General features: G+C 47.3%; 2 protein-coding genes and 1 long non-coding RNA gene across 8 annotated transcripts in view; 2 read left to right on the forward strand and 1 right to left on the reverse strand.

The window, feature by feature from the left end:
* HOXA3 (homeobox A3) overlaps window positions 1-19870 on the forward strand; it is a 43873-nt gene extending 24003 nt beyond the window's left edge. For 2 of the 5 annotated variants that reach the window (XM_074984575.1, XM_074984577.1), the window contains 4 exons: window positions 584-772; window positions 4687-4767; window positions 15513-16095; window positions 17496-19870. In XM_074984575.1, the coding sequence (XP_074840676.1) occupies window positions 15630-16095; window positions 17496-18265 (1236 nt within the window). In that variant the 5' untranslated portion in view covers window positions 584-772; window positions 4687-4767; window positions 15513-15629 and the 3' untranslated portion in view covers window positions 18266-19870. Of the gene's footprint in view, window positions 1-583; window positions 773-3222; window positions 4768-7467; window positions 7862-8337; window positions 8610-15512; window positions 16096-17495 lie in introns of those variants that run through there. The other 3 variants (XM_074984578.1, XM_074984579.1, XM_074984580.1) reach the window with 3 other exon arrangements.
* Window positions 5002-12780, reverse strand: LOC142007932 (uncharacterized). The gene is made up of 3 exons (XR_012644042.1): window positions 12454-12780; window positions 8148-8331; window positions 5002-6490 (listed from the first exon to the last, which is right to left on the reverse strand). It is a non-coding gene; the product is annotated as an uncharacterized LOC142007932 (long non-coding RNA).
* A 2800-nt stretch (window positions 19871-22670) lies between the features above and the next one.
* On the forward strand, window positions 22671-25430 carry HOXA2 (homeobox A2). 2 transcript variants are annotated; one of them, XM_074986159.1, is made up of 3 exons: window positions 22671-22878; window positions 23631-23865; window positions 24330-25430. In XM_074986159.1, the coding sequence occupies exons 1-3, from the start codon at window positions 22840-22842 to the stop codon at window positions 25070-25072; spliced, it is 1017 nt and encodes a 338-aa protein (XP_074842260.1). In that variant the 5' UTR covers window positions 22671-22839; the 3' UTR covers window positions 25073-25430. The 2 variants fall into 2 exon arrangements, with proteins under 2 accessions (XP_074842260.1, XP_074842259.1); XM_074986158.1 differs by lacking the exon at window positions 22671-22878 and having other exon boundaries at window positions 23469-23865.
* The last annotated feature ends 2569 nt before the right edge of the window (window positions 25431-27999 follow it).

A 27999-nucleotide genomic window follows, 5' to 3' on the forward strand; every position in this document is an offset into this window, starting at 1 on the left:
TCAGTTCCTTTATCTAACCATATCGCAATTCACTCAGTAAGAAAGCACATTGGTATCACACTATGGTGAGCACCACTTCTTGTCCCAGGACCACGTACCGTTTCAATGAAAAATTTAACACGTCACTGGATAAGTCCATTCAGCATCCAGGCCCTGGCACTTGTAAATACTTCTAGCAAACAGCGTTGGCTTCGCATTGAACCGCTAACCCTCCCGAAAAGTGTCATTCTGCTGTTTACTAAACCCTAAAACGTTTTCCCGTATTAGCTGCCTCCATGGAAAAGAAAACGAATATATCTGAAGTGGGGGTAACTGGGGGTGTCCCCCCTCTCTGCGAGGCCCAGCTCTGTGTTTTGTTTATTGTGTGCAACATTTCCCCCTAATTTATTTTAAACTCCAATTAACGGACCTGGCCAAAATCTCAAATCAAACCTTTGAATTGGGAATTATCTCTTTCTGAAGGCTGTGCTTATAAACCCATTTTCCCTTCGTAAAACCAAATGAAACCCCGCGTTGAAAATAGCAATTTTAGTGAGTATCATTAATCACCTCCTACAATAAATACTTCTTTGTAATTCAACAGCCATTTTGAAAGGCATTCTCTTGGAAAAAGTCTGTGAAGACGCAAAGGATTTTCCTGGAAGAAAAAAATGTGGTCATGTGTAAAGACACAGCATCTTGGCTGTCTGCTAAAAAAAATGGATTCTGTCTTGCTGGAGGAGAATCAGCCCCCGACTGCAGAATATCACATGGCAGATTATCCTCATTTAAGGTAAATTTTCATTTTACCCCACCCCCTTTTTAAAGCTGCACAGGCCAGTGTTCCTGGGTCCTCGAGTGACATAATCAGTGTTACAATCACCTAGAAAATTAAATGGCGGAGTTGAAACTCTGGCATTGTCCAGCCTTTGCTAGGGCAACCAGAAGAGTTCACTGAAAGGACAAATTTTCTATCCCATTAATTGTTTTTGTAGAGAAGCAGACTGACCCTTCAAACCCTTGACCTTTAAAGGCAGTCCCCTTTTAAATCCAGCTCTTGGCCCTAAATGTCTCTCTCCCGCTTTCTGCCTCTCGCTCTCTCTCTCTCTCACACACACGTATTTATCTGCTCGCGCCACAAAGGACTAAGACACAGAATGGTGAAGGTGGAAGGTTGTCAATATTTCAAATAGAGACGAAAATCAGGTCGGAGTCACTTCAGTGGTCACAGCTAGAGCCGGGCCGCTCGCCCCCGCCCCTTTCCACCGGGGGGTGGGGGGAAATGGTGGGTTTTTTCAAGGTCTCTCTCCCAGTTTCTACTTGCAACCTCTGAGGTACCTGGTGTTTTATGGCCGGAGGAACTCATCTGTGATGTGACAAGCCCCGCGCAGCATTTAGCGACGACCACCGCTCTCCACGGAGCGCTTAGCCAAAGCGCTGACGTTCTTGGTACACTCTGCGCCCTGTGCTCCGCTTCTTGGGGGTTGGAAATGGGAGGGGGGCAGTGGGGAGGTCCTGACAGGCTCCCTCTTTCTCCTCCCCTCCCCAGCCCGAGCCTCCCTCCCCACCCTGAGGCCGGCTGCTGGACCCGACTCTGACATCCCTCACTCGCTCCCAGAGCCCCTAGGCTCCCAGCAGCCAACAGACTGCGTCGCGGGGGCGGTCTGCTTCAGGGCGCGCTGGGGTAGGGGTCCAGGAGAACCAGGACATGGGTGGGCCTGAAGCGCAATCAACAAAAAACAAGAGGGGGGCCGCGCCGTGAGTTTTGGCAGCACAGACCCTCGGATCTCTCCTTTGTCTCCCTTCTCCACCCCCTTGCGGGTTCCTCCGGCACAACCGCCAGGACACGGACTCTGGCTTTGGAGGTGCGGTGTGTGGGTGTTCCCTGAATGGGACGCCGTGTTCCCAAGCGCTTCCTTCACCAGAAGGTGGGCCAGTCACCCCGGGGGAGACCCACGGGGACTGACTCTGCAAACGTTCGCTGCCTGTACCCCAGGGCTATCCCAGTCCTTCAGCAGAGCAGGCCAGGGCTGAATGAGGCCCACCGATTCAAAAGGCTGCAAGGGGGGAGCTTAGCTCGGAAGTCAAAGACATTAGGCCAGGCGCACACTGCTGTGTAAGACAGCCCCTTGTTTAACTTCCTGTCCGGCTTTCCCTCCAGGTGTGCACATGGTAGCGCAAATAATCCCCCCCCCCAGGAGCGCGTGTATATTGATAAACTGCCAGGAGCCAATTCTTTGCCCGTTTGAAAGGCGTCATAAGGGCAAATATATTTGGTACAAGCATTGCCTTCCTATCATCATCGGTAATAACTGTTAGAAGAGGGCTGGGCTACAATTATGCTTGTTAACACAGTCGGCTGCAGATAATAAAAGCCCGGAATGAAATGACTAATTTCAAGCTCTGGTCCGCGGAGCTGCCTGCTCTTACGCCAGCAGACAAACGCGGGTTATTAATGTCCAAACGCTCTCCCGAGAAACTGAAAAGCTGTCAGAAACAACAGCGATGATGGGACCTAACTAAGCCAAACAGCAACCCTGCACGAGCAGATAAAGGTGTTGCGTCTCTGGGCTTGGGCAGATATTGAAATTTTAATCTCTGAGGTCACGTGACTCATTAAATAATTAATGCAGATAGTGAGGAATGGATCTCTGGCCGTCAGTTCTCACTAGGAGTGCTTCCCTCTGAAGTGAAACTCAACTTCCTATTTGAGTGAGTTTTTTAAAAAGGCCCTGATTTATCTCGAAAGAGTCCCAACTTCTTAAGACAGCAGTAGGGACTGTGTTTGGTGAGTATTTAGTGTGTATTTATAGCTTGATGACTGAATTGTTTGTACTAACTTTGTTGAAGTCTGCTGAGTATTTACTTAGCGCGTTTCATATTTAGCAACGTGAAATCTTTGTGTTAGCTGCTTTGTGGTCACATTATGGCTTTTCCTGATGAAGTGTTACCGACTCGAACACATTTGAGAATGTTCTGATTCACACTGTGGACGGCTGGGTACCACAGTGCAGGAAGGCGGCTTTGTTCAATTTTCCTGGCATTAATAAATCATCGGCTCCTAACGCAGGGCCAAAAAGCAATGGAAAGGCAGCAAGCATTGTAAAGGGAAAGTCACGGGCAAATTTCTCCATGACTCATTAGTCTGAACGATTTATGTACGAAGTTAAGGTGCCGCAATGAATATTAGAATCTGGGATAACAACAAGTTTAAAAAAAAAAAAAAGAAGTCATAGCGTTTGTAACGGGCTTTATTGCTACTTAGCAACTCTTTCAAGAAGAAGTATAGTTTAAAGGACTGTAGCAGGATAAAATATTGTGGTGGGACTTAATAGCTTCAAAATAAATAGCAGAAAGCGGTTGGCACCATTTTCAGATGCGGGTTGGTGCTTCAAAGGAGGTGGGTAAATCTAATCAAGACATTCGGATCGATTTTTATTGCTGTTGATAACATGATTATTGATTATGGATCAAAATGGCTGAAGAATGGGTGTTACTATAAAATACAAATATTTCATGTCCCCACTGTAGTTTTTGACATGGTGTGGCTATCAAAGCTAAGGAAACAGCAGGCGCCCGGACACTAGCTGGAGACAAGCACATATAAAAATTAACTTTCAATTTGTTTATTGTTTGGCGGCGGATATGATCCGCGAGAGCTCTAAATTCATGAAGGTGGAAACAAACAGCCCAGTAAGCTTTTATTGCATTATTTGATAGGGACTGTAATTCTACGCCAAATTTCAAATTATTGTAGTGATTATGGAGCTCGTAAATTACAAAGCAAAATCTCTTCTGCATTTTGCAAGGCTCGGATGACACCCTTCCAAGAACCCGTGTTAGTTAACTATTATGGTTTGCATTTACCGACAGTATGAAGAAACACTCCATAGGATTTTATTAGGAATAATGAATGCAGAGACTACACTATTTCATCTGATAACTTCGCTAAATGCGATCCATTAAAAATATGTGGAGAATATGATTATCCGCTTTTGGGGCCCGTAGTATTAAAAGACTGAAACAATTACAACATCTAAGTGCTCCTGCTTCGTCGAATTCTTTTTTTCCACGACAGCTTTTAGCAAAGAGTTGAAGGGTCCGATCCTGCGCTCAATGAAGTCAACAGCAGAGCTCCCAGAGTATTCAGCGGGAATAGACTCGGGCTGGAATTCTTAAGCCATTGACTAGGAAGTGGGTCTGTCCCACGAAAGTTCATCACCGAATAAATCATTTTCTTAGTCTGTAAAGTGCTACATTTCTGCTGCTTTGTTTTGTACAAAGCCTGGTATACCATGTCCTACGCTTAAGCTGGAACCACTTTCTTGATTTAGTCAATGGAGACGAGCATCACAAGTAGTGTTTAATGTCTGCTCTTGATTAAATGATCCCAAACAAAGATTTCCCAGAGGGAAATAAAGCATACATTCATGTAACTAGAGTTTGGCATGACAATATTTCCAAACACTTGGAGACAGAAGGCGTAGCAGGCTACCACAAAAGGCATGTTCAGATACCAGTGCTCTTTACTGTTGTATAAAGTATCTTTTACACATCACACTAATCAATGGGTTCCCTTCAGCAGCCCTATGCGCACCCAGGACTTTTGTCTTCTAAAAGAATTCAGCAAATCAAATAGTTTCTTTGTACGAATAAATATCTTCCTTTCTGCGTCTCATTTGGGCATTGCTTGTTGCTTATTTACAGAACTCCAGTGCACCGAAAAAGTCGAGTTGCTGAGCGATAACAGCAGGAAACAATTCAATCCGCTGGTAGAAATTTTAGGAGGTAAGGACGTCGGAAAATAAAATCTGTGGTGGGACGGTTTGGTGGAGCGTTCGTGTTTCCCAGTGCTTGCATATAGGGGGAGAAATGCTGCTACCATGACATTTTATTGTGATAAATATTTAACCTAGTTGGAATTTTCCGGCTTGAATCCATTCATCTTCTATGGCTGGTAAATGCGAGAGCCTCTGCAGACAAAGAAATATATGAAAGCGGAGCTCTAGCGGTCCTCTTAGAGGAGTTCGAAACAGGAAGAATGCAAAGTAACTTAAGGAGAGGAGGAGGTTGGTGATTTCTTTGTCCATTCTTTTAGTTCCTTCCAAAATCGAAGCCTCAAAGCAAGGGACAGGTCGTAGGAGCATTTTTAGTATTGGGCTGCTTTCCTAGGTTTTGGGGGGTTGGTTCCCCGGAGTACTTTTGCAATGACTGTTGTGTGGTTTGGAAACAGGGGTGTAAAATAAATGTTCCGAATGTAGCAAGCCTGGCTTTTGCTTCAAAAATACACCAGAGGGGCCTGGATTTTATGCCTTTTATTTCCTTTTGGACTTCTCTGCTTTGTGCGCGTGTTGCTTTCGGGAGGCGATTGTTTTTTAAACAAAGAAATGTAATGCTCTTCGTGGTGGCTTTTCTATATTTTTCCAGTCGTAGACGAGAGAGAGGCTGGTATAGAACTATTTCAAGTGCTTGCCAGATTTACCTGCTTATTTTTATGTTGATACGTAATTAGTGTAGTTTACTACCTTTAAACTACAGCCATAAATTATAGGGCTACAAAGGCTGCTTATGTTGATTTAAGAGCCTGTTGGAATCTTGCCTACAAAGAGAAGATGAAGATATGCATCCATCCGCATTTTAGGAAAAGCAAAAGAAACTATTATTCAATAGAATAATCATTTTATCTCCCATGCCCCCATATATACAGTGGTCCAAAAACGTTATTTGTATGTTAACTATATAGTCGCAAACTCCATTCCATCTCAGTCAAAGGTCTTAAAACAGGTCTATCGTTTTAAAAAAAAAAATCTTTTTTCCGGACCTCAAAAGAAATGTCCAGAATTCAGCTGGACAAACATTTATACGTAAACACATATTTATACATAAACAGTTGTGGCAATATGAATTTCAACAGGGAGAGAAAGGCAATACAAAATCTTTACCAAATAGCATTTCCATTTCTTCATTCACATAGGTGGATAGTCTTACCTTTTAACTAGTGACACAAGCAAATCAATTAAAGGTACCCAGAGAGCAAGAATGTTACAAAATGTACTTATGTAGCCACTTTAAAGGTCGATTAATACTAATATTTGCATTCAAATCTATCACAAAGGGACTCTCTTTATTAGCACACATCTTAAAACTGCTGCTTGTTGATATTGCTGCTTGGAATCTCAATGCAAAGACATGTGCACATAGCATAAAAATCAACAGTAAATCTTCCGAGAAACTTAACGTTTTCAGCTCTTAAAACAAACTTTTCAGGGCTCCAAATCATTGAGGTAATAAAACAATGTTGAGTCTCCAGGAACAAAGCAATATGTTGGATGGCAAGGCAAATCAAACCTCTGTTATTTCCAAGTCCAGTTCAATTTGTGTTTTGAAAATTCCTAATCTTGATAGTTGACCAAAGTAAATGAATTCCAGAACCGGTGGAAGGGAATTATTTTCAGCTGCGCTCCAGGAACCAGTAAAGTTAGAAAGGCTCTCCGCTCTTCTGAAGCACATCCTGAAGAAGTAATTCATACATCAAGAAGTTACTTTTCTCAATAATGAATTAGCATAGCCACTCTATATATGAAGTTAATTGTTAAACTGTAGTTTTACCATTACCTCGATCATTAATACAAATAAAGATGTTCATAGAAATAGGTTTTTGAAGCCAATAACCACAGCTAGCGTGAAGGCATTTAACTTTAAGCTGTACCTCTGACTTATGATTGTGATTTATTGCTTTTGTAGTTTCTATTTGCTCAAGCTTGCAAGTTCTAAAGCCATCTTTCTGCTTTTGACGCAAAGCAGTCGACAAATTTTTTACAAGAGACCTAAGCAAGACTAGCTGTGCTTTTCCAGCATCTGCTCCGTTATCCATTAATTTCAGCTGCATTGTTGCAACAGAACTTTTTTTTAGCCTTTCTTTTAGGGAAACTACAAACAGTTTATTAAAATAATCATGAATCCATCCCTAGTAAATTTCACTCTTGGTTTAACTTTAGTATTCTGCTACATAGTTAAAATAACGTTCGAGTTAGGGAGTTGCATTTGCCAGGTATGTTATATTTCCCAGGGTTTTCTTTTTAATTCAGGGTTCTTAGTGGGGATAATATATACACATTCTTCTGCTATAAGAGTCACTTTCATTTGAAGTATTGCAAATTCTTCTTCTGTTTTAATGCCTGCTAGTCTATCCCAGAGATGATAGGTTTAAATTCCAATAACCGCTTATGTTTCGACGTATAATCCAAGCGAGATCATTCTAAGCACTCACAACGCTTATAAAATAAAATCTGATTATCTCCCATAAAAATGGTGGCGTGGTAGAATGTAAAAAGTATGCTAAAAGTTTTTTGCGACAGTGGTAGAGTGGGGGAGGGGAAGAACTGGGCTAAATGACATGGTGGAAAATGCACCATGGTGTTAAGAAATTCAGTGTAGAAACCACCCCGGTGGAAGGAGGGCACAGTAAAAGCGGCGAAATGAGCTGTTTACCCCAACTATCTTTATAAGAGCTCTTGGAGTTCGTGGTTTCTTTTTCCTGTTGTGTAAATAGGAAAAACTAAGTCTTAGGCGGAAGGCTTCCCTCAGATTAGAAACTCCTTCATTCCATAGGTTAACTCAGGGGACGCATCTGAGGGCTGTGCCCTTTGCCGGCCAGTTCAGTCATCTCGTTTCTAAATATTTCATCGTTAGAAGCCTATAATTTTGTGCATCACTCAAGGAGCTGTGTAGGAAATGCGTAAGCTGGGGCTGAACAGGAAGGTCCCAGAAGATTTTGCAAAATTCAGCTCGTCCACGGTGAAGCCAGGCGCACTCTTCCTAGGGCGTTACAACGACAAAAATCAACCCCGTTATTAGAAGCGACTCTGTTTGCCTTTGTCAGGTAATTGTAGGCTTTTTAGTTTCTACAGCTGCTCTGTTGTAAAGTGTGGGTGTTCGGCCACCGCCATACAATAGCAGGATAGCCTGTAGGGGAGAGTGGTAGTTAGAGTCGTCATTAGGGGGGTCCTTCTGGAAACAGGATCTAGCTTAGCTTTTATTAGTGGGCTGCAGAAAAGGCCGTTACTAAACGTAGCTCAGGGTGGCGGGTATGGTCGGGAAACGCCAGTCCATGGGGTTCGGTATAAAAGTTCATCGCAATCACAGAATATGAAAATAATTCCTCTTACCTTGCATGTGATTTTGTGTAAAGGCACAGTAAGTGTGTGTGGGCGGGGGGGACGCACTCGCCTCCGGCTCGCTCCTGAGGTTTTTTTTTTTTTTTTTTTCCCTTTAAATTCTTCTCAGGGTGTTTGGTGCAGGCGTTAGGAATCAGAGAAGTGCGCTTAAAAACCTCGTTCCTTCAGTGATTCCCTATTTCAAATAAAAGGGTTTAAGTTGACGTATGACCACGTGAGCACATAATACAGCGCATTATTGTGGCATTTGGAGTGGAGACCCGGGCTGGCTTCGCCTGTGATTACGCTTTTCCAGTTTCTGTTCAGAGCAAGACCTGCTTTCTATTATTTTCCCCCTCCCTCTCCCTTGCGAGAGCATTGCCTTTCGGCCGCCGCGCTCGGTCCTTATGGAGCGGTTACTGTCGAGCTGATAGGACGAGATGCATCGTTAAAAAGGATGGATTTTATTTTAAGGTATTTCCGTTGATTGTTCATTTACGCGGTGAGTTATTGCTGGCCGAGGCAAAGGTCAGGAGAAAAGGCTGGATTCAAATGAAGCCTCGTTTCCCCCTTTGTTTCAATTTGCTGCAGTAAATATTCAAGTGGCTGTTCGCAGCAAAGATAGCAGAGAGTTTCTGAGCTCCCCTCCCGCCCCCAGATTGTGGCTTTCTTTTCTGGGGATCTCCCTCCGTTAAATCTCTTTTAAAGCTACGTTATTATGGTCGTTTATGGCCAAATGGGGACTGGGAGGATCTTATTTTTCTTCGAATGTCTGTGTATTGACGAGTGTTTCGGCAGCCTGAGACACCTCCGGATTGGAACCGGGGTGCGATTTGTGGCTGTTGTTGTTGTGGTTTTGTTTGCTTTTCTGGGCTCTCGTTTTGCCGACCCCAGCTCTGAAAATCGATGAGTATGCAATTGGGCTGCCATTTTATTTATGATGCTTAGTGGGACTTTGTTTACCGAGACAGCCAGGCTGGGACAGTGCTGGAGGTGAGCGATTCCAGCAGAGGAAGGGGGTTGCCTTTCTTTGCTTAGTGAAACCAAACTTGGATTTATCTAAGAATGATCCGGCTCTGAACAAATGTCCCTCCGGTGCTTCTAACCATAAATCAGCCTCTGGAAATGTGTTTTACTCTGGATGGGGAAATATGGAAAGCGAAGGGGAGGGGGAGGGGACGATCTGCCTTCTGTAAGGATTTACGTGATCACTAAATTTCCTAGCGCTACCACTGTGATCTAACCTGCGCTGTATAACTGCCTATACTGTGTGCACCTCGTCTAACCCCTTAATGAGGGGATTCCTTGTGTTATCCAGGGGACAAACGTTATATAAAATTACATCCACCCGCGAGTTCCAGCTTTGGGAAAGGTCAGAGTGCCGGGGTTTGATTTATGTTGCCAGTGATTTGGGGCAGCCCGCTCGTCTAGATGCGGCGGTGTCACTTTGTACCGAATTACTGGGCGGTTGTAATTACTCGGTTTATGAGCGGGGCATGGAGAAGAGAAGGAAAAAAAAAAAAAAAGAATCGAACGATGAGAAACAAAACGTTCTTTCCTGGAACGCACGGGTAGAGTTTAGTCGAGAACGACTCGCGGCCGTTCCGCCCGGGTCCCACAAAGCGGAAATGTGGAATTCGGGGTCTGCTGCCAACAGATACTCTCCGAACAAGAACCCAAAGAACTGCCAATCCCCCCCGCCCCACACACAGAAAGAAGCATGTTCCTCTTTATTAGACATAGTGTTTTTCTAATGCAATTAAAAGGAGGCTATTTCACCCCAAAGGGGGTTTAAAGCGAAACCAGGCTAAGCCATATTTTAAAAGGGCCCAAACGCGCCGTGAAAATAAAAGGCAAGCTGTAATCGCAGCCCTGCTGCTTGTCATCGTTCTTGAGGATTTATGAGCCAGTTCTGGTGCGTTTTTGGCCCAGTTAAAACCCTCATAAATAAAAAGAAGGGGCCAATATGAAACGAGGGTGGCGGAGAACAGCTGGGCAGATGGATATTTCTAAAGCCTTTCGACTTGTGTAAATAATCAGCGTGTTGAGTAAATACAAAATGAAATGTCAATTGCGGTCCTATGGTGTTCGATAATACAAACAGCGATGCCGATTAAACGGGCTTGCCTGCAAGATTTGATAATGCACTCAGTTTCTGAGGCAACTCGCATCCTGGCTCCTCTGTGTGGTCGTTTGGATGAACATTTCATCAGTAATTTGTTCAGTTCTCTCCTTTCCACACTTTCGGGAAGGTAGACTATTTTTCCCACCGATTACTTCCCCCTCAATTATCTGGAAATTATAAATCGTTTTACAATCTGAAGCATTTTCTGTCAGAATGGATCCAATCAAGATTTATATTAGCTATTTTAACACTATGATTAAGGATATTTCCCTGGGCAGAGAGGTCTCCCATACAATGTACACTCTCCGGAACAAAATTCAATTTCAAATCTCCAAATGTTTTGCCAAAATACAGAAGAAACCCTTCCCTCAGATTAAACCCTTAGTGTCCCATTGGTGTCTGTGAGAAAGAAGGAATGTCTTCTCTCTATTAGTAAAAGACACACGAGTTTACCTTTGAATAGCGCTCGGTGCGAATACGCGCATTTTCCTGTTACATCAAATTCAAATCCGGTGGCACAAAGAAAAATCACCTGCGCGCCTTAAAATTACGTCTCTGGGTAGCCAGCCAGCCAGGACCTGTCTAGAGTTATTGCAAAGTAACTCTCTGCTCTGGTGCAGTAAAATGTATCCGGGAAAAATACACCGCACCCCGGCACCCCCGGTTAAATTCTTGAATTAAAATACCCCGGCAATCCCCACGAATTAGAACAAAGATTCTCCCCTTCTCCCTCCTCCCCTGGCAAAACAAGATACACATTTCCAGCCGCACTTTACACGCGCTATTATTAAACCATCCACTCTTCCCTCGGTCGCCCGAAAGGTTTCCCAGATCGGTCCCCGCCTCCTGCGGCCGGAGGTTTGGGAGGGAGTCTAAGGACCCCCACTTTCTCCTCCTGGCGCGGGGGAGGTGCTCTGGCCGTTTCTGCGCTCGTCTCGTGCTAGTTGCGCCGGGAGAAAGACGCCTCAGCAGGTTGAGAGATGAGGAAAAAGTGCGGGTTGATTATTGACCGAAGCAGCTTTTCTTCAAACGCCGCCTGCGAGGGGGCTGTTTGAAGCAAAACGCACACGAGTGAATTTTTGCCTCCTCTCCCCTCCTACGCGGCCCGACTTCCCCTTTCAAGTTGTACCGCCGCACTCTGCCAGGAGGAGCGAGCGCCGGCCGGTGGGGTGCTCTGTTTACAGCCCTGCTGCATGGAGCCATAAATCTTGCCTAGCCATAAACCACAACAACCATTGGTATGCGTAAGAGGCCGCCCAGGCCTTGCAGGGCTTGTTAGGTGTCGCTTTGCTCTGGCCGTAAGGTGCCACCGCGCTCCCGCGCCTGGCTAAGCGCACGGCTCCTATGCTTAACACCCCAATGAACCAAGCAAGGACAAATTTACACCTCCTCGTTATTCTAAAGCGCCGCTTAATGCCGTACCCCCAAACCGGCTCCTTTCTGCCGGTTTATGGCCTCAAACTCGCGTCCACCGGGAAGGTGACCGCAGGGAACTCCACTCACCTCGGGTATTTGGGGTCAAATTCGGGTTATTTTGCTTTTTTAAAGAAAGCCCCGACGCCCCATGCATAAGCCCTGCAGGCCCCACGTGAGGGACCCCCCAGATCCGCGTGCAAACACAGGCGTGCCGCGTGAGTCCAAAGCATGGGTGCAAATAGGTGAAAGGAGGCGTACGCCCATGCGGGGGGGAGAGCTCCCCGGGCACATCTACCCGGGCATAGATGTGACTCTCCCAGGATGTGCCGCTATCTGGGCGGGTGGGTGCGCATGTGTGGGACTCCTCCGGCACGCATGTGTTATTAATTACTGCCTCTAATGGCTTCAAGCGGCCCCCCGCGCAGCGGCGCCCAGAGCAGCGCTCGGAGGGGAGACAGGACCCCCGGGTGACGGTCGCTGGGGTTGTGCTTGGGCTGCCCCGGTCTCCCCAAAAGCGCAGCTTGCCGGCGCTGGCGGGGGGAAGCCTCCAGAGCTACCAGCCCCGCTCCCTACCCCCCAGCCAGGGGCTGCGGAGAGTGACCCTTTGTGAGCGCCGTTTGTCTTCATTAGCATAATTTCCCTGGCCTTTAGTGACGCCCGGGTGCGGGGGGAGCCTCGCTCCTCTCCCTCCTTGTGCACCCCCCCCTGCCCCGGACTCCGCGGCGCCCCCCCCCCACCCCCGACGTGTCGTGGCTGTAATATCCATAAGAAACATACCCGTTTTCGGTGGCATTACATGAGGGACGCCCTGAGACTCGATGGCTCTGCTGGGTGGGCCCCGCTCGCTGCCCTAGGGGCTGCGCAGGGGGAGAGCGGGGGTCCGAGCCGAACCAGCCAGCCCCGGCCAGTCCTGCGCCTCCAGTCTCGGCCGGTGGGCTCCTGGCGCAGACGACTTGAGCCGGTGCCCATCCCGCAGCCGAGGGGACTGGGCCGGGGGAAAGCCCCGGGGTGCGCCCCCGGGTCTCCGCAGAGCGCGCAGGCTGCCGCCCGAGTCGTCAGAAGTTAAGGTAAGCAGGCCACAGAGACGCTGCTATCAGCGGTGAATGGCGGAGTTTGTGTCCCGGTGATTTATGACCATAGACTTAAATCTCGGTTCAAGAAGAGTTCACAAGCGGGAGCCTCCTCCAGGCTGTGACGGATCCCTCACACTCCCAGCGCGGGCAACTTGCCTTTCCTGCCTCGGCCTGGGGACCTCTCCAGGGTCGGGGCTGGGGGGCTGGAAGGACGGGGCTGTGGCTGGTGTATCAGGGAGGGAGGCGTAGCGGGGAGCAAGTCCTACCGAGGCAACTTTCCTCTGGGGCTCCTTTAGCTCTCGCAGAGCTTGTGGAAGTGGCCCGTGGTTAAGGCGCAGATATAGAGCCGGACGGCGGAGGGGCCGCTGCAAGATTTTGGGGGCCCTCACCCCCATGAGACCTCAGTGAAGTGGGGGGTGGGTGGGGGTCGCGCGGGTATAACCGAAGACAGACTCAGACCCTTTGTCTTCAGTGTGTACGTGCGAAGAGCCTCGGCCAGCCCAGGCACTAGTTTTGGTGACAAACTTTTGCCCCCCTCTATGGCCCCTTTCAGAGAGCGACTTGGCCAGGTTGCACCCACAGCTTCCCACTTTTCCGTAACTGCGCCCACGCTGCCTCACCTGGGCCACCAAAACCTGAGCTGCGCTGCTTGCTGTAGACACCCCCTCGCCCCTGATCAAACTCTCCACCCAGATCAAGTTGCTTGTATGGGGGAGAGGCAGGAGCTCCGAAAACATTCCCCACCAGACTTTCTACTCAGCAGAACCGGCCTGAACGCCTTGCTCACTGGAGCAAACCTTAAAACGTCCACTAGAATGTGGAGCTTTCTCAAGGGGCCACCAGGACCCGGGGGTGACTCAGATCTCTAGTCCTTCATGAATGAATTGTTTTCCTGAGACTGCGAGTCCCATGTCTCTGTGTGTTTCAAAGGAGCTGAATGAAATTACTCTAGGGCCTGGGAACCAGGCAAAGTAACCAGGGACATGGAAGGTGGTGCTCTATAATTGAGGAACTGGGTATTACTAGGTTTATATGTGTATGCTCTGCAGTATATGTGTGAGAGATCTTGACCAGCTTATTAGTTCAGTCGGATCCAAGGGTCTTAATTAATAAAAAATCAAATGGTGACCACCCTCTTGGAGCGTTATTAAATGAACTAGTCTATAATAAAATAAAGGGACCTTTTCTTTGTAAGCAACCGGTACCACTTGCAACCTAGATTTGCAGTTATTGCTGTATGTTGCTTAACACTTTCTCCCCCAAAGGCTCATCTGCTTTTAGGCACCCTGGGAAAAAATCAAACAGCCGAAGTCCGCAGAGCACTCAGAGGAACTATTTTTGACCTGGTGAAGCTGTTAGTCAGCAACAGGGAGGAGGGTGGGGCGTGGAGAACAGGATTTTAATTTCTGAGAATAATATGGGCCTAAAAGTTCCCAGATTGGAGATAACATTCAGATCCCCTTTTCCTATTCTTAAGGGCACATCTTTAACTCGTTATTGTCAGGCAGGTAAACAGCATGAGTTAACAAAAGAGATTCGCAAAGGCTGTAGGAGCATTTTCTGGTTTGTGTGTCCATCCCCTCTCGCCAGCCAAATGACCCTCATACATCAAATTACATAGCAGTTTCAAAGACAGAACCTATTATCGTTAAGTTGGAAGGAAAGTTCAAGCCGTGGTCATGGAGATGAACGCTGGTTTTTCAGGTTCCTGGTGTTTTTTCCAATCCATCATGTTTTAGCAGGTAGAAGTCGTTGGTTACCATGAGAAGAAGTAGCTCCAAAATCACTGTAAAAAAGGGTTTTGATTCCTTATGGGCGTGATGAGCTTGGGAATATTATCCTCCTCCCTGGAGAACTACGTCTCATGTCTGGGATTTTTTTAAAGCGAAAGACGCAGAGAAAGAATTTCCAAACAGTCCGATTCTACCGGGCTCACTTGAGAGAAAGTTCCCAAGTGACAACTGGAGAACTGTCCCCAAATGATTTACTTTGATGGCTTTGCAAAGCTGTTTGCTCCTGCTAGCCAGATTTGTGTCCCAGCTAAATTCACTGCCGTTAAAACTGATTTATGGGCATGGGAGGGTGGGTTATTAAATATCGGAATATAAGCACCTCGTTAGCGCTAGCTTAATCTGCAAGTACCGCTTCCTCCATTTAATGCGTGTCAGCTTGCATTGGTTCTGTGACCTAGCGTACAGACAAACAAAATGTGTGGTCGACCGCGCGCGTGGGAATCTCCGGGAATGGGTTCGAATTGTATTTTTCTTTCCCACGGGGGAAAAAAAACACGTATGCATGAAAATGTAGAAAGTCTGATCCGAACCGGAACGGGACTAGACGTGTTAAAAATCAGACGGCAGTGGTTACTGGGACGTGCAGGAGAAAGCTTTATTATTATCCTACGGCAGTGAAAGTGACTAAGGGACCCACTCCTTTAGCGTAACAAACGTTTTCCTTGACGACCCCTATCTGGAAGCCTGGTATTTAAATAACCGCTCGGGTTCCCGGCGAGATAAACGATAAAACAATTCTCGGGGTTATAAACCCTAGGAAACCCCTCTCCTGGTGCAGTAAACCAGAGACTTGTAGCTGCCAGTAAATTCAGGCAGCTTTTACATCGAAATTCTCGTAGCCTAAGGCCAAGTCATGCTGCTAAATATTGCTGACCACTTTTTCTTTTATGGCTTTCATGTCACTTAGCTATTGAAAGTAAGATGGATTTGTACTATTTCTTCACTCGAGTGTGCTTTCCCTACACCCTAGGTCTACCAGGGGAGGCCATTGGCGGAGGAACGTCACGTGACAGAGGGGTGCCAATGTTATTCTTTAAGGGTGTCAAGACCCTGTCAGTTTGTGAAATAAATATTGGGAAACAACGAAATGCAAAAAGCGACCTACTACGACAGCTCTGCAATCTATGGTGGCTACCCCTACCAAGGAGCAAATGGTTTCGCTTACAATGCTACTCAGCAGCAATATCCTCCAGCTCCATCGCTTGTGGAAACTGAGTATCATCGACCAGCTTGCTCTTTACAGTCACCTGGCAGTGCTGTGTCCCACCCTAAGGCCAATGAAATCAACGAGAGTTGCATGAGGACCATCACTAGCCAACCCATTCAGCCCCCAGTTATTTCAGAGCCGCAACAGCAGCCGCCTCCAGGCCAGCCAGCACCACCTCCACCTCCGCCCTCTGTCTCGCCACCTCAAAATGCCAGCAGCAATTCTGCCCCAGCTAACACCACCAAGAGCCCCATTATTAACTCCCCCACCATGTCCAAGCAAATATTCCCATGGATGAAAGAGTCTCGACAAAATACAAAGCAGAAAAACAGCAGCTCCAGCTCAGGTATGAAGTATATTTATATTATGAGTGGCTTAGTTAAGCTCCCGGATGGAACTGAGGGGTTTACAGCCCTTCCTAGATATCACCTTTTTAAACATGTACATCGTGGCAATGTCTTTCAAAATTTCCAGTTTAACTTTTTAACCCTGTATCTTCTAGAAAGCCATTTACATGACTTTAGAGTGACTGTGATTAAATGCTGAACTCAGCCTTGCAAATTATTTCTAAGTTATTTAGTTTCCAGGCACTTCTATTAAGCTTGCCATCCCATTTACCTCTTAGTCTGTAACATCCATTCCACAGGTTATGTTCCCTCTTCTATTAAATCATGTCAATATATACAGGCCTAGGCCTGTAGTCAGAGGCAGGTCCTGAGTGTTTTGTTGGCACAGTGTTTTTAGAGTAATCAGACAGTGACCTAGCCCTGCTGAAGTGTAACTGGAATAAAATAGCTCATAATCAGCTGCCACCAGGATCAATGCTTTACTTACATTCAGAACCTATTTTTATTTTAGCAGACTGATTGGCAACCTCGCAAGTCTGACAAACAATTATGAGTACAATAAAGTTAGGTCCATAACATATTACTGAGGTATTATAGTGGATATCAACTCTATCACTAAACAAGATTCTGATCCCAGGCATTTTGTTTATATTTACCACTTTCTCCATTCCTGAGTATTTTGGAAATTGGTTCTAAAACTTTAGCATTTCCTTCTTTTGTGTAGTTTTAAGGCTTGACAATGTTACCATTTACAACTTTGTATGCCGCGTATTATTCTATTGATAACATCAATGTGTTTACATATACTGCATATATCTATCTATATCTATATGTAGCTGTACCCATATATGCATGCAATATGTGGATATTTCTATTTTGTTTGTATGTATGGGACATGCACACGTGTGTCTGAGCATGCATGCGCATAAACACACAGAAAGTTCATGTGGGTGTGATAAGATTTTCAGACCATTCTGGAGTAATCCACTGCTGGAAATATCTGAATATCCTGGCCTGGCTGGAGGAAACTGGCCCTAATATAATAAATGTGATCAGACTTATCCACCAGACCTTCATGAGATTTACTTTAATTTTTTCTTCTTCTTGTGTCAGGATTGGTTCAGGTAAACCACCGCTTTTAGTGCTGTGTTTAACTCAGTCAGTTACAGTCCTACAGTGACACTTCACAGGGGATGGAAAATACTGGTGAACCATTCAATGCTTTTAGCCCGGCTGGCTTATTTTAGCCGTAGAAAGAAATATTTATGTTTCACGAGGCTATCTGCGTACCAGAGAGCTGGGAGCTACAGACAGTGAGCCTCACCACGGTTTCTATTGTTTCGGGTTACTGTGTTCAGGTTCCGCCATGCTGACTGTGTTCTTTGTGTGATTTGCATAGGTGAGAGCTGTGCTGGTGATAAAAGCCCTCCGGGGCAAGCCTCCTCTAAAAGAGCCCGTACAGCTTATACAAGTGCCCAGCTGGTAGAACTGGAAAAGGAGTTCCACTTCAATAGGTACCTTTGCAGGCCAAGAAGGGTAGAAATGGCGAATTTGCTCAATCTCACAGAAAGACAAATCAAAATCTGGTTTCAGAACCGCAGAATGAAGTATAAAAAGGATCAAAAGGGGAAGGGCATGGTGACCTCTTCAGGAGGACAGTCCCCGAGCAGAAGTCCTGTGCCCCCCGCTCCCGGGGGCTATCTAAACTCTATGCATTCTTTAGTAAACAGTGTTCCCTACGAGCCCCAGTCGCCTCCATCCTTTAACAAGCCTCATCAAAATGCTTATGGCATCCCCGCCTCATATCCGGCTCCTCTCAATAATTGCCCGCCTCCTCAAAAGAGATACACGGGGACAGCAGCGGTTACTCCTGAATATGAGCCTCACCCTCTTCAAGGCAACAGTTATGGAAATCCACATATACAGGGAAGCCCCGTCTATGTGGGGGGCAACTATGTGGACACCATGACCAATTCCGGGCCTTCCATCTTTGGTCTCACTCATCTTCCTCATCCTTCCTCTGCCAACATGGACTACAGTGGGCCTGGGCCAATGGGCAACAGTCACCACCATGGACCTTGTGATCCACACCCAACTTACACAGACCTTACTTCTCACCATCCTTCTCAGGGAAGAATTCAGGAAGCGCCCAAACTCACCCATCTGTAACAGACCCGAGCTACCCATGTGGAAGGAAATCCGCAACTTTTAAAAAAGTACTTTCCACCCTCCCCTTCCACCTTCTCCCTTTGGGTTCTCTTCTGTTTTGTTCTCTTTCCTTTGGTAAAACGCTCTATAGTTTATGTGACGTAGCAATATTTGTTGCTTGAATTGCTCTCTAGTTTCCATAGTGGATATTTATCTTCTTGAACTGTGTAGCCTTGTGTCTGGCTTTGGGAGTAGACATAGGCTTCAGACTTTACTTCTACACTTTTGTCAAAACAGGGTATATGAACAAATTTTCTAGAACAATAATTCTGAAATGTGAATTTGTTCGTACATGATTGATCCCACGGGGAAGCAATTTTTTTATTGCACTTCTTTTAAATAGCGAGAAAGAAATCAAAGGCGCTTGAACAGGGGCTCCCTGGGCAATTATTAATACGTGTTAAGTCTTTCAATGTGTGTATGCTGGTGAACATTCAGATTTATTTATATTTTTTTTAAACATTGAATAATCTAAGTGTTTAAAATTTTATTTATCCCCATCTGTTCATATTTATATATATATAAAAATTCTGTACCCTGAATATTCAGGAGGCATTTACCTGGCCGTATGTTTGATGGCATATTGGCATAAGAAGGAAACATCATTTGAAAGGAAACGTATTACTCCTTTATTTAAAAAATATAACAATGCAATAAAATCTGAAAAAAGATCACGATTTGAATAATTGATGCTTGTAACATCCAGCGAAATGAAAAAAAAATTGTAAACCAGAAAAGACTAGATTTGTTTTGAAAGTTATGCATTCCTTGCTGCTCACATTCTGAAAAAAAATAAAGTTTTTATTCTGAATAATAAAGAGTTAAGAAAATATTATTTGTTTGAAAAGCCCCCAAAGCATGTGACCGCTAGGTGAACTGATGTGCGCGTAAACACACTCACACCAGTCCACATAACTCCCAGTCCTTTCTATTTTCCTTATCAAGGTTTTAAACCCTGCAGTGAATTGACAAATCCCAATATGTCTTGTGAGCTGTGACAGTCTCAGGGTTGAAAATATCCAGCATGCAAATGATCCTCCTTTTGTGTCGGTAGCGTGAGGTGCTGAGCTGCGGGCATGCTTCCCAGGCGCTTCCAATGGGGAGGGGAGATTTTTGGTTGTCTGAATAATATCGATGTGGGTCAGAAACAAAAGCAGGTCGATTTCGCAACCAGCACTGCTGCGCCCCGCGAGGCAGGGGCTCGGCGGGGTAAGCGGATCCTGGGTTGCGCCATGTTGGGCTCGTTATATTTTCCTGCAAGAAACCCACTTCCCCAGCAGCCATCCGCATGGAAAAGGGTTCTTCTCGCCTCTGCACGGGTGGACCTTTGAAAAGCTGGGAGCCCTCTACTCCCACACTTTTCCTCCCGGGGTCAGACCAGACAATCCAGCCACTGTTCCATCGGGCTGGGAGGAGGATGCTGGAAATTTGAAATAAAAGAGAGCGCGCTGAGAATAAGAGACAAGACAATGTGCGTGGATAGTTGGAAGGCACAAACTGCAAAAATGTGTTAACAGTGAGAAATTCAGTTCACCCCTTTCCGCCAGCCCCCCGAAAAGAAACCGGTTGTTTTGGGTTGCTTACACCTTTTGGAAGCCAACCTAGTTGATCAGGCCCATACGCAGGATCCCAGAGCAGTCAGGGTTGTTTTCTTCTCAATATGTTGCTTCCCAGTCGTCTATGATTTTAAACAAATGGCCGGATTTTGTATTTTTAATTCCCACCTCCTCCCCTTTCTGGCCCTGGTGGGGGAGGGGAGACAGGCGCGCTCCAGCTTTCGGCTAAAAATGCAATGTTGCAAAACCCTTACTCTCTGAAAGGCTTTCAATAATACACGAGCGAACTAGACACAAGCAAGAATATACCGCTAGGAATCGGTGTGAACTGGAACCCAGAGAAGCGAATTAACGTACTAAGATAAGATTTTTTTCCTTTCATAAAACTAGATGGTCCTATTTTTAAAATTCAGACTATAAATCAGGATGGACGTCGGTAGACTCGGGTGAAATATACACATCGATGTGTAGAGAGACATAAACATGTGCTGTGTAGCCATTAACCCACGCTGCTCACTATGTATCTTTTAATGCACAGAAAAATGTCGCCATTTTGGTTTCACTCTAAAATATTATTGAACGTGACTCTTTATCTTGTTCTGAAAATCATCTTTGCTTGACGTGTGTCGAAAAGATTACAATGTATCCACGAATCTATCTCTCTCTCTATATATAGGTACTCTGGAAAATATATAACATTTGAGTCAAAGAAGGTGTTTTTCGACATACTTATTTTGTGTATATTTATATACCTCAACTGCAAAGGTTACTTAGAATCAGACAGATATTTTTCACTGAATCATAGTATACATTCAGAATAAACCTCAGCTCGTTGATCTGAAGAGGAAGAAACTATCTTTTGGCAATTGATAAATCAAGGAAAGATTATTTAGGATTTTTTCTGTTTTCTTTTTAAAGAAAACCCTCATGTTAGGCAGGTTAAATCAAATAAAAGGACATTTCATAATCTACGAATTCTTCGCGTATTGCTTCTTTTAGCATAGATTATTAAATGTATGAAAAAAATTAAAGAGAATTTGGCTTTCCACTCCCCTCTTTCTGATGCCAAAAACAAATATAGGCGTGATTTCTTCTACTCTTTTCAGAAAAAAAAATAGATTATACCTCTTGCTTGTAATATTTTTTTAAATTTCTCTCTATTGGATTTTTTAAAAATCTACTGATTAACGCGTATTTTATAAAGACGCAGTAATAGGTGTTTTTTTTTTTTACAAATACTTTGCATTCGCCGTCCGCAGAGGGGGGGGAAAAAACCCAAACCTTTTGTTCCAGGTGGTCTTTGAGTTAGCCCGACCGCAGGAAAATAAATAGAACAAATAAATAAATAAGTGAATGTGCAGAATACATCCGCCCGCACAGTTTTTACTTACAAAGCCTCGTTACACTCCACATCTCCCCTCTTTCTCTCCCTTATTGTTTTGCATCCTACTGTTAGGTCCGATATTTTAAAGTAAAGTAAAAATAAGCCCCCGCCTTGCCAGCCAGTTGTGAGCCGAATAGAAAACGCGCTGTTCCCACAGTAAGGCGTATAACCCTGTAACACAACAGAGCATTTTAAGAGAAGCCCTTCTCCTTGTTTACTCGCGTTTCTTGCTCTCCTTCTTTGCTCGGCCACATTTGATCTTGGAAAGAGCAAGAAGGTTTAAATGTGTTCTTAAGGGCCAGTGGCTGTCAAACCTTTTGGCGGACAAGATGGATCACGCGCAGGCATCGCCAGAGCTTTGTTTGGAGTAAAAGCAAGAAAATTAAACCCCCCAGCTTTTTTCCAACAGCATCTATGTGTAGAAGGCGTCCCGTTCGAGGTATTAAATGACAAGTCCCGTTCCGTATGCTATTTAAACAACCCAGCACAACGACCCTCCTTCAAGACACCCCACAGCCCATTCCACCTCCAGAGCCTTTCCCAGCTACATTGCAGCGGGTGGATTTATGAGCTTCAAACCGAGGGGGTTTGGCCAACCTCGAGTGGAGAGGAGCTCTCCGGATCCGTTTGTTCTGTGAACCCCTTACCAAGCTGCAGTCCCGAAGCCGAGCTGCGATTGCCAGCGCCAAGCCGACCGGGCTTCCGCAAACAAGTTTTGTGTTTTATAAAAGCACAATGGGCTGTGTGTGTGTGGGTGGGGGGGGTCATCCTGAATATGAACCGCTACACGGAGCAGAGCTGGCTCGGGCTTTGTGGGAAAGAGCAATGCCAATCTATTCACTGCGCCGGAATCATCATCATAATCATAATTAATAATAGGGCCATCAGCACAATATTTTCACTGCCCTTCCCCAGGTGATCGGGAAGATGGTGTCGAACCCTTCGGTATTTTCCCAGCTCCGCAAGTGGCAAATCGGAGGGGCTGGGAACAAAGCGAAGATTTTTGGATCACGTACAAGCAGAACCTGGCCGCCTTTCCCCGGACCTGTTAACACAGATACAGTTGCGTCCAGACCGACCAAGCTGGCGCTGCCTTCCAATAGATTTCCCTGGAATTGCACAGATTCTCCAGCCCCAGTCTACTACGGTTATTGAGCAAAACACCCCAGCAGGCGCGGGGATCGTTTGCAAACTAATGCCCCGGCTTGCTAAACGTGTGGACAGCGTATAGCTCTCTGCTGGCTGCAGAGCTGGTATCTATTGTGGTCCACTTGTGTGAAGTCAACTGCATGGAAAAGTCATGACCGTAAAGCTGTGTCTGTGCTACTCTTCCCATAGGAGCAAGGCTGCTGCGGAAAATCCGGTTAAACAATGGACTGGGAGCTCGGCGGCCAATTGTTCTCCGTCCTGTACATACTCTCTCCCCCCGAGCATCAGTGGCACAGGGATGCCAATTCGGGAGCAGTAAACTAGTTTAGAGGAAGTGTCATTCCCCGGGAAAAAAGCAGGACCTCTCTGCCTGGAACTCCTGCCTGGGCGCGACTCCTTACGCGGCTGAGATGCGGGGGCCCGACGTGTCAAAACTTTGAAGATTAATGGATTACTTCGTTAATGACTCCAAGCGTCAGATTGAGGTGCTTAAGTGATTTGCGAGGCGCAAAGCATTTTCCTGACAGCCCCAAACAATGAGATGAGTGTGCGGGAGGAGACGAGAGGGGCAGCAGGCTGCAGGACAAGCAACCACACACACACACACGCGCGCGCGCGCACGCACACACACACACACACACACACCCGCGCGCAGATCCTTCCCGATTAGGACGCCCAGCCGATAGATACCGATCTATAATTCGCCCCCCTCAAAAAAAAGTGTAAATAAAGCCTTTCTGGCCCCCAGTGAGGCGTTCCTTCCCGACTTTTTTGGATCAATCAAACAGACAGTGGCTTCTTTTGATTAAAGCCCAAATTGTCATTGGGCAGAGGCAATCATGTGACAGCCAATTCGGTCCAATTTCAACCTTGTCTCCATGAATTCAATAGTTTAATAGTAGCACGGTCCCCATACGGCTGTAATCAGTGAATTAGAAAAAAAACACCCCAGCAGCGATCTTCTATGAGATTTTTTTTTCCGTCTCTCTCGCCTTTTTCCTGGGCCTTCCCCCCTCCCCCCCAAGCCCTAAATAAGAGGGAACTTTTTCTCCAAGGGGGCTGCCAGTTGAAGGCCATGAATTTCGAATTTGAGCGAGAGATCGGGTTTATCAATAGTCAGCCATCGCTCGCTGAGTGCCTGACATCTTTTCCCCCTGTCGGTGATACATTTCAAAGTTCATCAATCAAGAACTCGACGCTTTCACACTCGACACTGATTCCTCCTCCTTTTGAGCAGACCATCCCCAGCCTGCACCCAGGCAGCCACCCTCGCCACACCGGCAGCAGCCGTGCCAAGCAGAGTCCCAATGTCAGCAGCAGCAGCAGCAGCAGCAGCAGCCCGGTGCCAGCCGGCGCCCTGCAGCCGCCGGAGTACCCCTGGATGAAAGAGAAAAAAGCCTCCAAGAAAACGGCCCTGCCGCTCGCTTCGGCCTCAGCCTCGGCCGCTGGACCAGCCTGCCTAAGCCACAAAGGTCAGTTCAAAGACTTTCCCCTCCAGCGCGCTCTTTCCCTGGGGTCGGGACCGGCCCAACTTCCCCGGAAAGGCTTCGGAGGCGGCAGGAGCCCCGCGCGCTGCGCACAGCCCCCAAACTTCGGCCAGCTCCTCTCGCGGGGGATGATTTATTGGCGACGGAGCTGACCCCCTCGTGTCCCGCTGTCCTAGAGTTGGGCTAGGTGACAGTAATGAAGAGTGATAGATTGCTCCTGCTCCGCTAAGCCGCGGCCGCATTCATTATAAATTGCGCTATGGCTAATATAAAGTTGGCCCGGGTCGGGCTGGGAGCTAGATGCCTTCCTCGCCGTGAGGTGGAAAGGGGGCAACACAATGGATGTACTGCAGCCCAGGGCGGCCATTTTGTTGCATGGCTGGGTGTTAGGCTAGAGATCCCGGGCTGGGAGGCGGCCATTCACCCCGTGCCTTTCTCTGGCTTTGCAGAGGTGCCCGACGTCCCCGAGAGCGGGGCGGGGGGCTCGAGGCGCCTGCGGACGGCTTACACCAACACCCAGCTGCTGGAGCTGGAGAAGGAGTTTCATTTCAACAAGTATCTCTGCAGACCCCGGCGGGTGGAGATCGCGGCGCTGCTGGATCTGACCGAGAGGCAAGTGAAGGTCTGGTTCCAGAACCGGCGGATGAAGCACAAGCGACAGACCCAGTGCAAGGAGAACCAGCACGGCGAGGGGAAGCTGAAGGGGCTGGAGGACGCCGAGAAGGCGGAGGAGGAGGAGGAGGAGAAATCCCTCTTCGAGCAAAGCCTCACCAGTGGCTCAGGCGCTCTCGTGGAGCGGGAGGGTTACGCTTTCCAACAGAACGCACTAGCTCCTCAGCAGGCGCCCCATGCACACAATGGCGACTCCCAAAGTTTCCCAGTTTCGCCTTTAACCAGCAATGAGAAAAATCTGAAACATTTTCAGCATCAGTCACCCACTGTTCCAAACTGCCTCTCCACAATGGCCCAGAACTGTGCAGCTGGCCTGAACAATGACAGTCCTGAGGCCCTAGAGGTCCCGTCTTTACAGGACTTCAGCGTTTTCTCCACAGATTCCTGCCTCCAGCTCTCAGATGCAGTTTCCCCCAGTTTGCCAGGATCTCTGGACAGTCCTGTAGATATCTCAGCGGACAGTTTTGACTTTTTTACAGACACACTCACCACAATTGACTTGCAGCATCTGAATTACTGAGAAAGGAAAGACCTCCGGCCGCCCAGGGTTATGGCTTCTGGGTTCCAATTACTTTTTTTAGTTTTCGGTTCCTGGTCAGTATTTTCTGTTTATTAATTCCCTGTACTGTGTGCCAGAGCCATTTTTACTGTTTCTTATGAAGTTTTAGTTGTGTCCAATTTAACCTCGCCACATTCTAGGTCCCTCTATGAAAGCAATATACGAGGCCTGTAAGAAAGTGATCACATAGAATTCTATCTTCACTTTCTTTTTATTTTTGTATTGCAGTAGGATGCGTTGTCATAAGTATTTTTGGTAGAATAAATTCTTGTTTGCTACAAGTAGCTTTCTTCTCTCTTTCTCTCTAGACTCAGATCATAACGGGTATTTCCCCCTCCCCCACTTAATTTAATGTCAGAAATAAAATTAGACGTTCTGGTCACAATATCTCTTCTTTTGGTAATTTGATATATTTATTAGAGGGGGGAAAAAGGCACATTCAATTTCTTTATTGGAACGGTTCTTACAAGTTAAATCGAAGTACCCAACAAAACCAATGCGTAAAACTCTACATAAGGGGTTTCTTCCTTTTTAATGCACATAGAACAGATGGTGTGTGAATACAGGTCTTGGATTTTCTAAACTGTGACAAAAACATAAATATGCAGCGTTCGCTGTTACAGACAAATTATAATCTGTGGTAAGTGGGGAAAGTGACCGCCTGAGTGGAAGGAGCATTTAAAACGGCATATTCTTCTGGAACATCAGTGCTCACAGGTCCGCCAAGTGGATTTCTGAAACCCCGCCGTTAAGATAGGAATGCTAACAACAGGCGCGGTGGGTTGGGTGCCGTGTGCTGAAAGGTCCCGAGGAAACAGACCTGAAAAAGAGAGCAAATGAAAAACCGTTATTGTCTGTACAGCTACACTGGGGAGGGATTTGGGATCTCAGCGCGGGTCTTTCGGGGATTTCCGTGGGAGCCCCTTACGGTGGCTTTCCTTGAAAGCCCGGGTTGCAGCGCGAAGGGCTGACCAATGACCACCGGAGGCTACCGGCTAACACGCTCACATTTCGCTGGGCTCGGCTCCGCGGCCCCGGCGTGTAACTTTCTCCGTTCCCGCGGCGAGGAAGCTGGTTGAAAGACTCCGGCTGACCAGCTAAGAACACGTTACGGACGGGAACGCCCCAATGCCGAAGGTGAGCGTGTTTCAGTCGCCTAAAGCCGGCAGGTCGGCGCAGCGCCCCCAAAGCCCCTCCACACTTGGCTCGCTAGGAAAGGCGGCCCAGGAAGCAGTTTCTTTCCATTTCGTTTGCGGGGCGGTGGCTCCCCGAGGCGCAGCAGGTTGTGGAGCTGAGCTGAGCTGCGTGGGCCATAGCTGGAAGGGCCGGATGCGAGTCTGCCTCAACCCATAAATCACCCGCTTGCTGTGAATGAGAATGTCACCGAGGAGCTCCCTGGCAGGAGCACATGCACAAATAAAACCCCTCTTACGTATTCGCCGGAGCCGGGGATCCCCGTCTGAAACCATTAAGTTCGAAGGCGTTTAGTCATAATTCATTTTTATGGCTCGTTTCAAACAACAGCTTGGCTGGGCTGCGGCTGCCGCCGAACCCTCGGCCCTGCGGCTCTTTCGGTCTCTCCTGCAGCACTTTCGCTTTCGACGGCGGGCCGGCTCCTGGCAAGGGCTTGAATTATGGCTAGATGATTGGCTTTCAGATCGCTATCGGCGAGCTGTGCGCGGGGTGATGTCAGAGCGGCTTCTCGCCCCAGCGGAATTGGGTGGTACAAGGCCAGCCCGCGGCTCTCGGGCTAGGGGTAACATCGCTAGCGGGGAAGCTCGCTGAATTCCTCCGCCGGCCTGCGCCTGAGCCCCTACATCGGTGTGGGTGGTGGGGGGGGAGAAAGGCACGCGAGCACATGCACAACGGGTATTATTTGGGGGGTATCCCAAGAATGTGCACCAGCAAAGGCTTGAAGCGCTGGGGAAGGCATTCCACTTGCTATCCCCCGAGATGGACCCAAGCAACAAAGGAGGGAGGGGGGGCTGGCACAAAGGTTTGGCTTTTAAAAGAGCAGAGCTCTGGATTTCGTGTGCCTCGGATGGCCACTTTGCTCGTTCCGGGGGCGGAGAGGTATTTTCCCCCGGGGTGTCCCCTTCCCCTGCCCCGGGACGCGCTGTAAAGGTAGCACAAGCCGAGGCACTGGAGGAGGACAGTGCAATGAAAGAAGGGGCTTTTATTTCCCCCCGCAAAACAGTCGCACAGAAAGGAAGGGGAACGATTTAGAGGAAGCGGAGGAGATTGACAGAGGAGCTGTTACTGGGCCCTAGGTCCCGGGCAAACACACAGAAAGGAATTCGGCTGCGGCTCGATTCGCGCGGTTTTAAATAAGGAGAGAAGGTGACGGCTCTTTTAGCAAACCTTTCCGGTCTTTCCATACACTGTTATACCGCCGCCGGGGTAGCTGAACGAATTACACCCGCACGGTGTAATAAACAGCGGCGTTAACCGTTCAAGGAGCGTGTGTGGTTGGGGGAACCCTGGAAGGAAACCCATTCACCAGCCTGAGCCTGCGCCTGGCTCGCTCATCATTCATCGCGGCCGAGGGAGGAGAATTAAATAAGACAACACCGCCGCCCAAAAAGTTTGGGATGAGCGTGGTTCCCCCGAGTCCTGCTGGACAACCCCCCCAGCTGCTGAAGAACTCCAAGGTGTCCACGCGGCTCTGCCCCGGTGGCCTTGGCCAAATGTAAAGAGAAGGATGGAGCTTTGATGGGTCATCTTGGTGGGGGGACCCAATTTCCTTGTTCGGGGCCATCAGAGGGATGTGGAGAAGTGGATACAGGGCTAGCCCTCCCAGGAGCCTCGCCCACTTTTGAAAACACCAAGCAGTCCTGCGGCACCCTGTAGACGAGCGGAGACTTTTGGAGCATCAGATTTCCTGGGCA

Source organism: Carettochelys insculpta, chromosome 2, assembly GCF_033958435.1.
Source record: "Carettochelys insculpta isolate YL-2023 chromosome 2, ASM3395843v1, whole genome shotgun sequence".
NCBI classification, from domain to species: domain Eukaryota; kingdom Metazoa; phylum Chordata; order Testudines; family Carettochelyidae; genus Carettochelys; species Carettochelys insculpta.

Excerpts from the sequence above, each read along its gene's own strand:
- HOXA2 (XM_074986158.1), top strand. The coding sequence starts at position 23,469 with ATGAATTTCGAATTTGAGCGAGAGATCGGGTTTATCAATAGTCAGCCA. Across the intron at positions 23,866-24,329 it reads AGCCTGCCTAAGCCACAAAG|AGGTGCCCGACGTCCCCGAG; the intron begins GTCAGTTCAAAG and ends CTGGCTTTGCAG.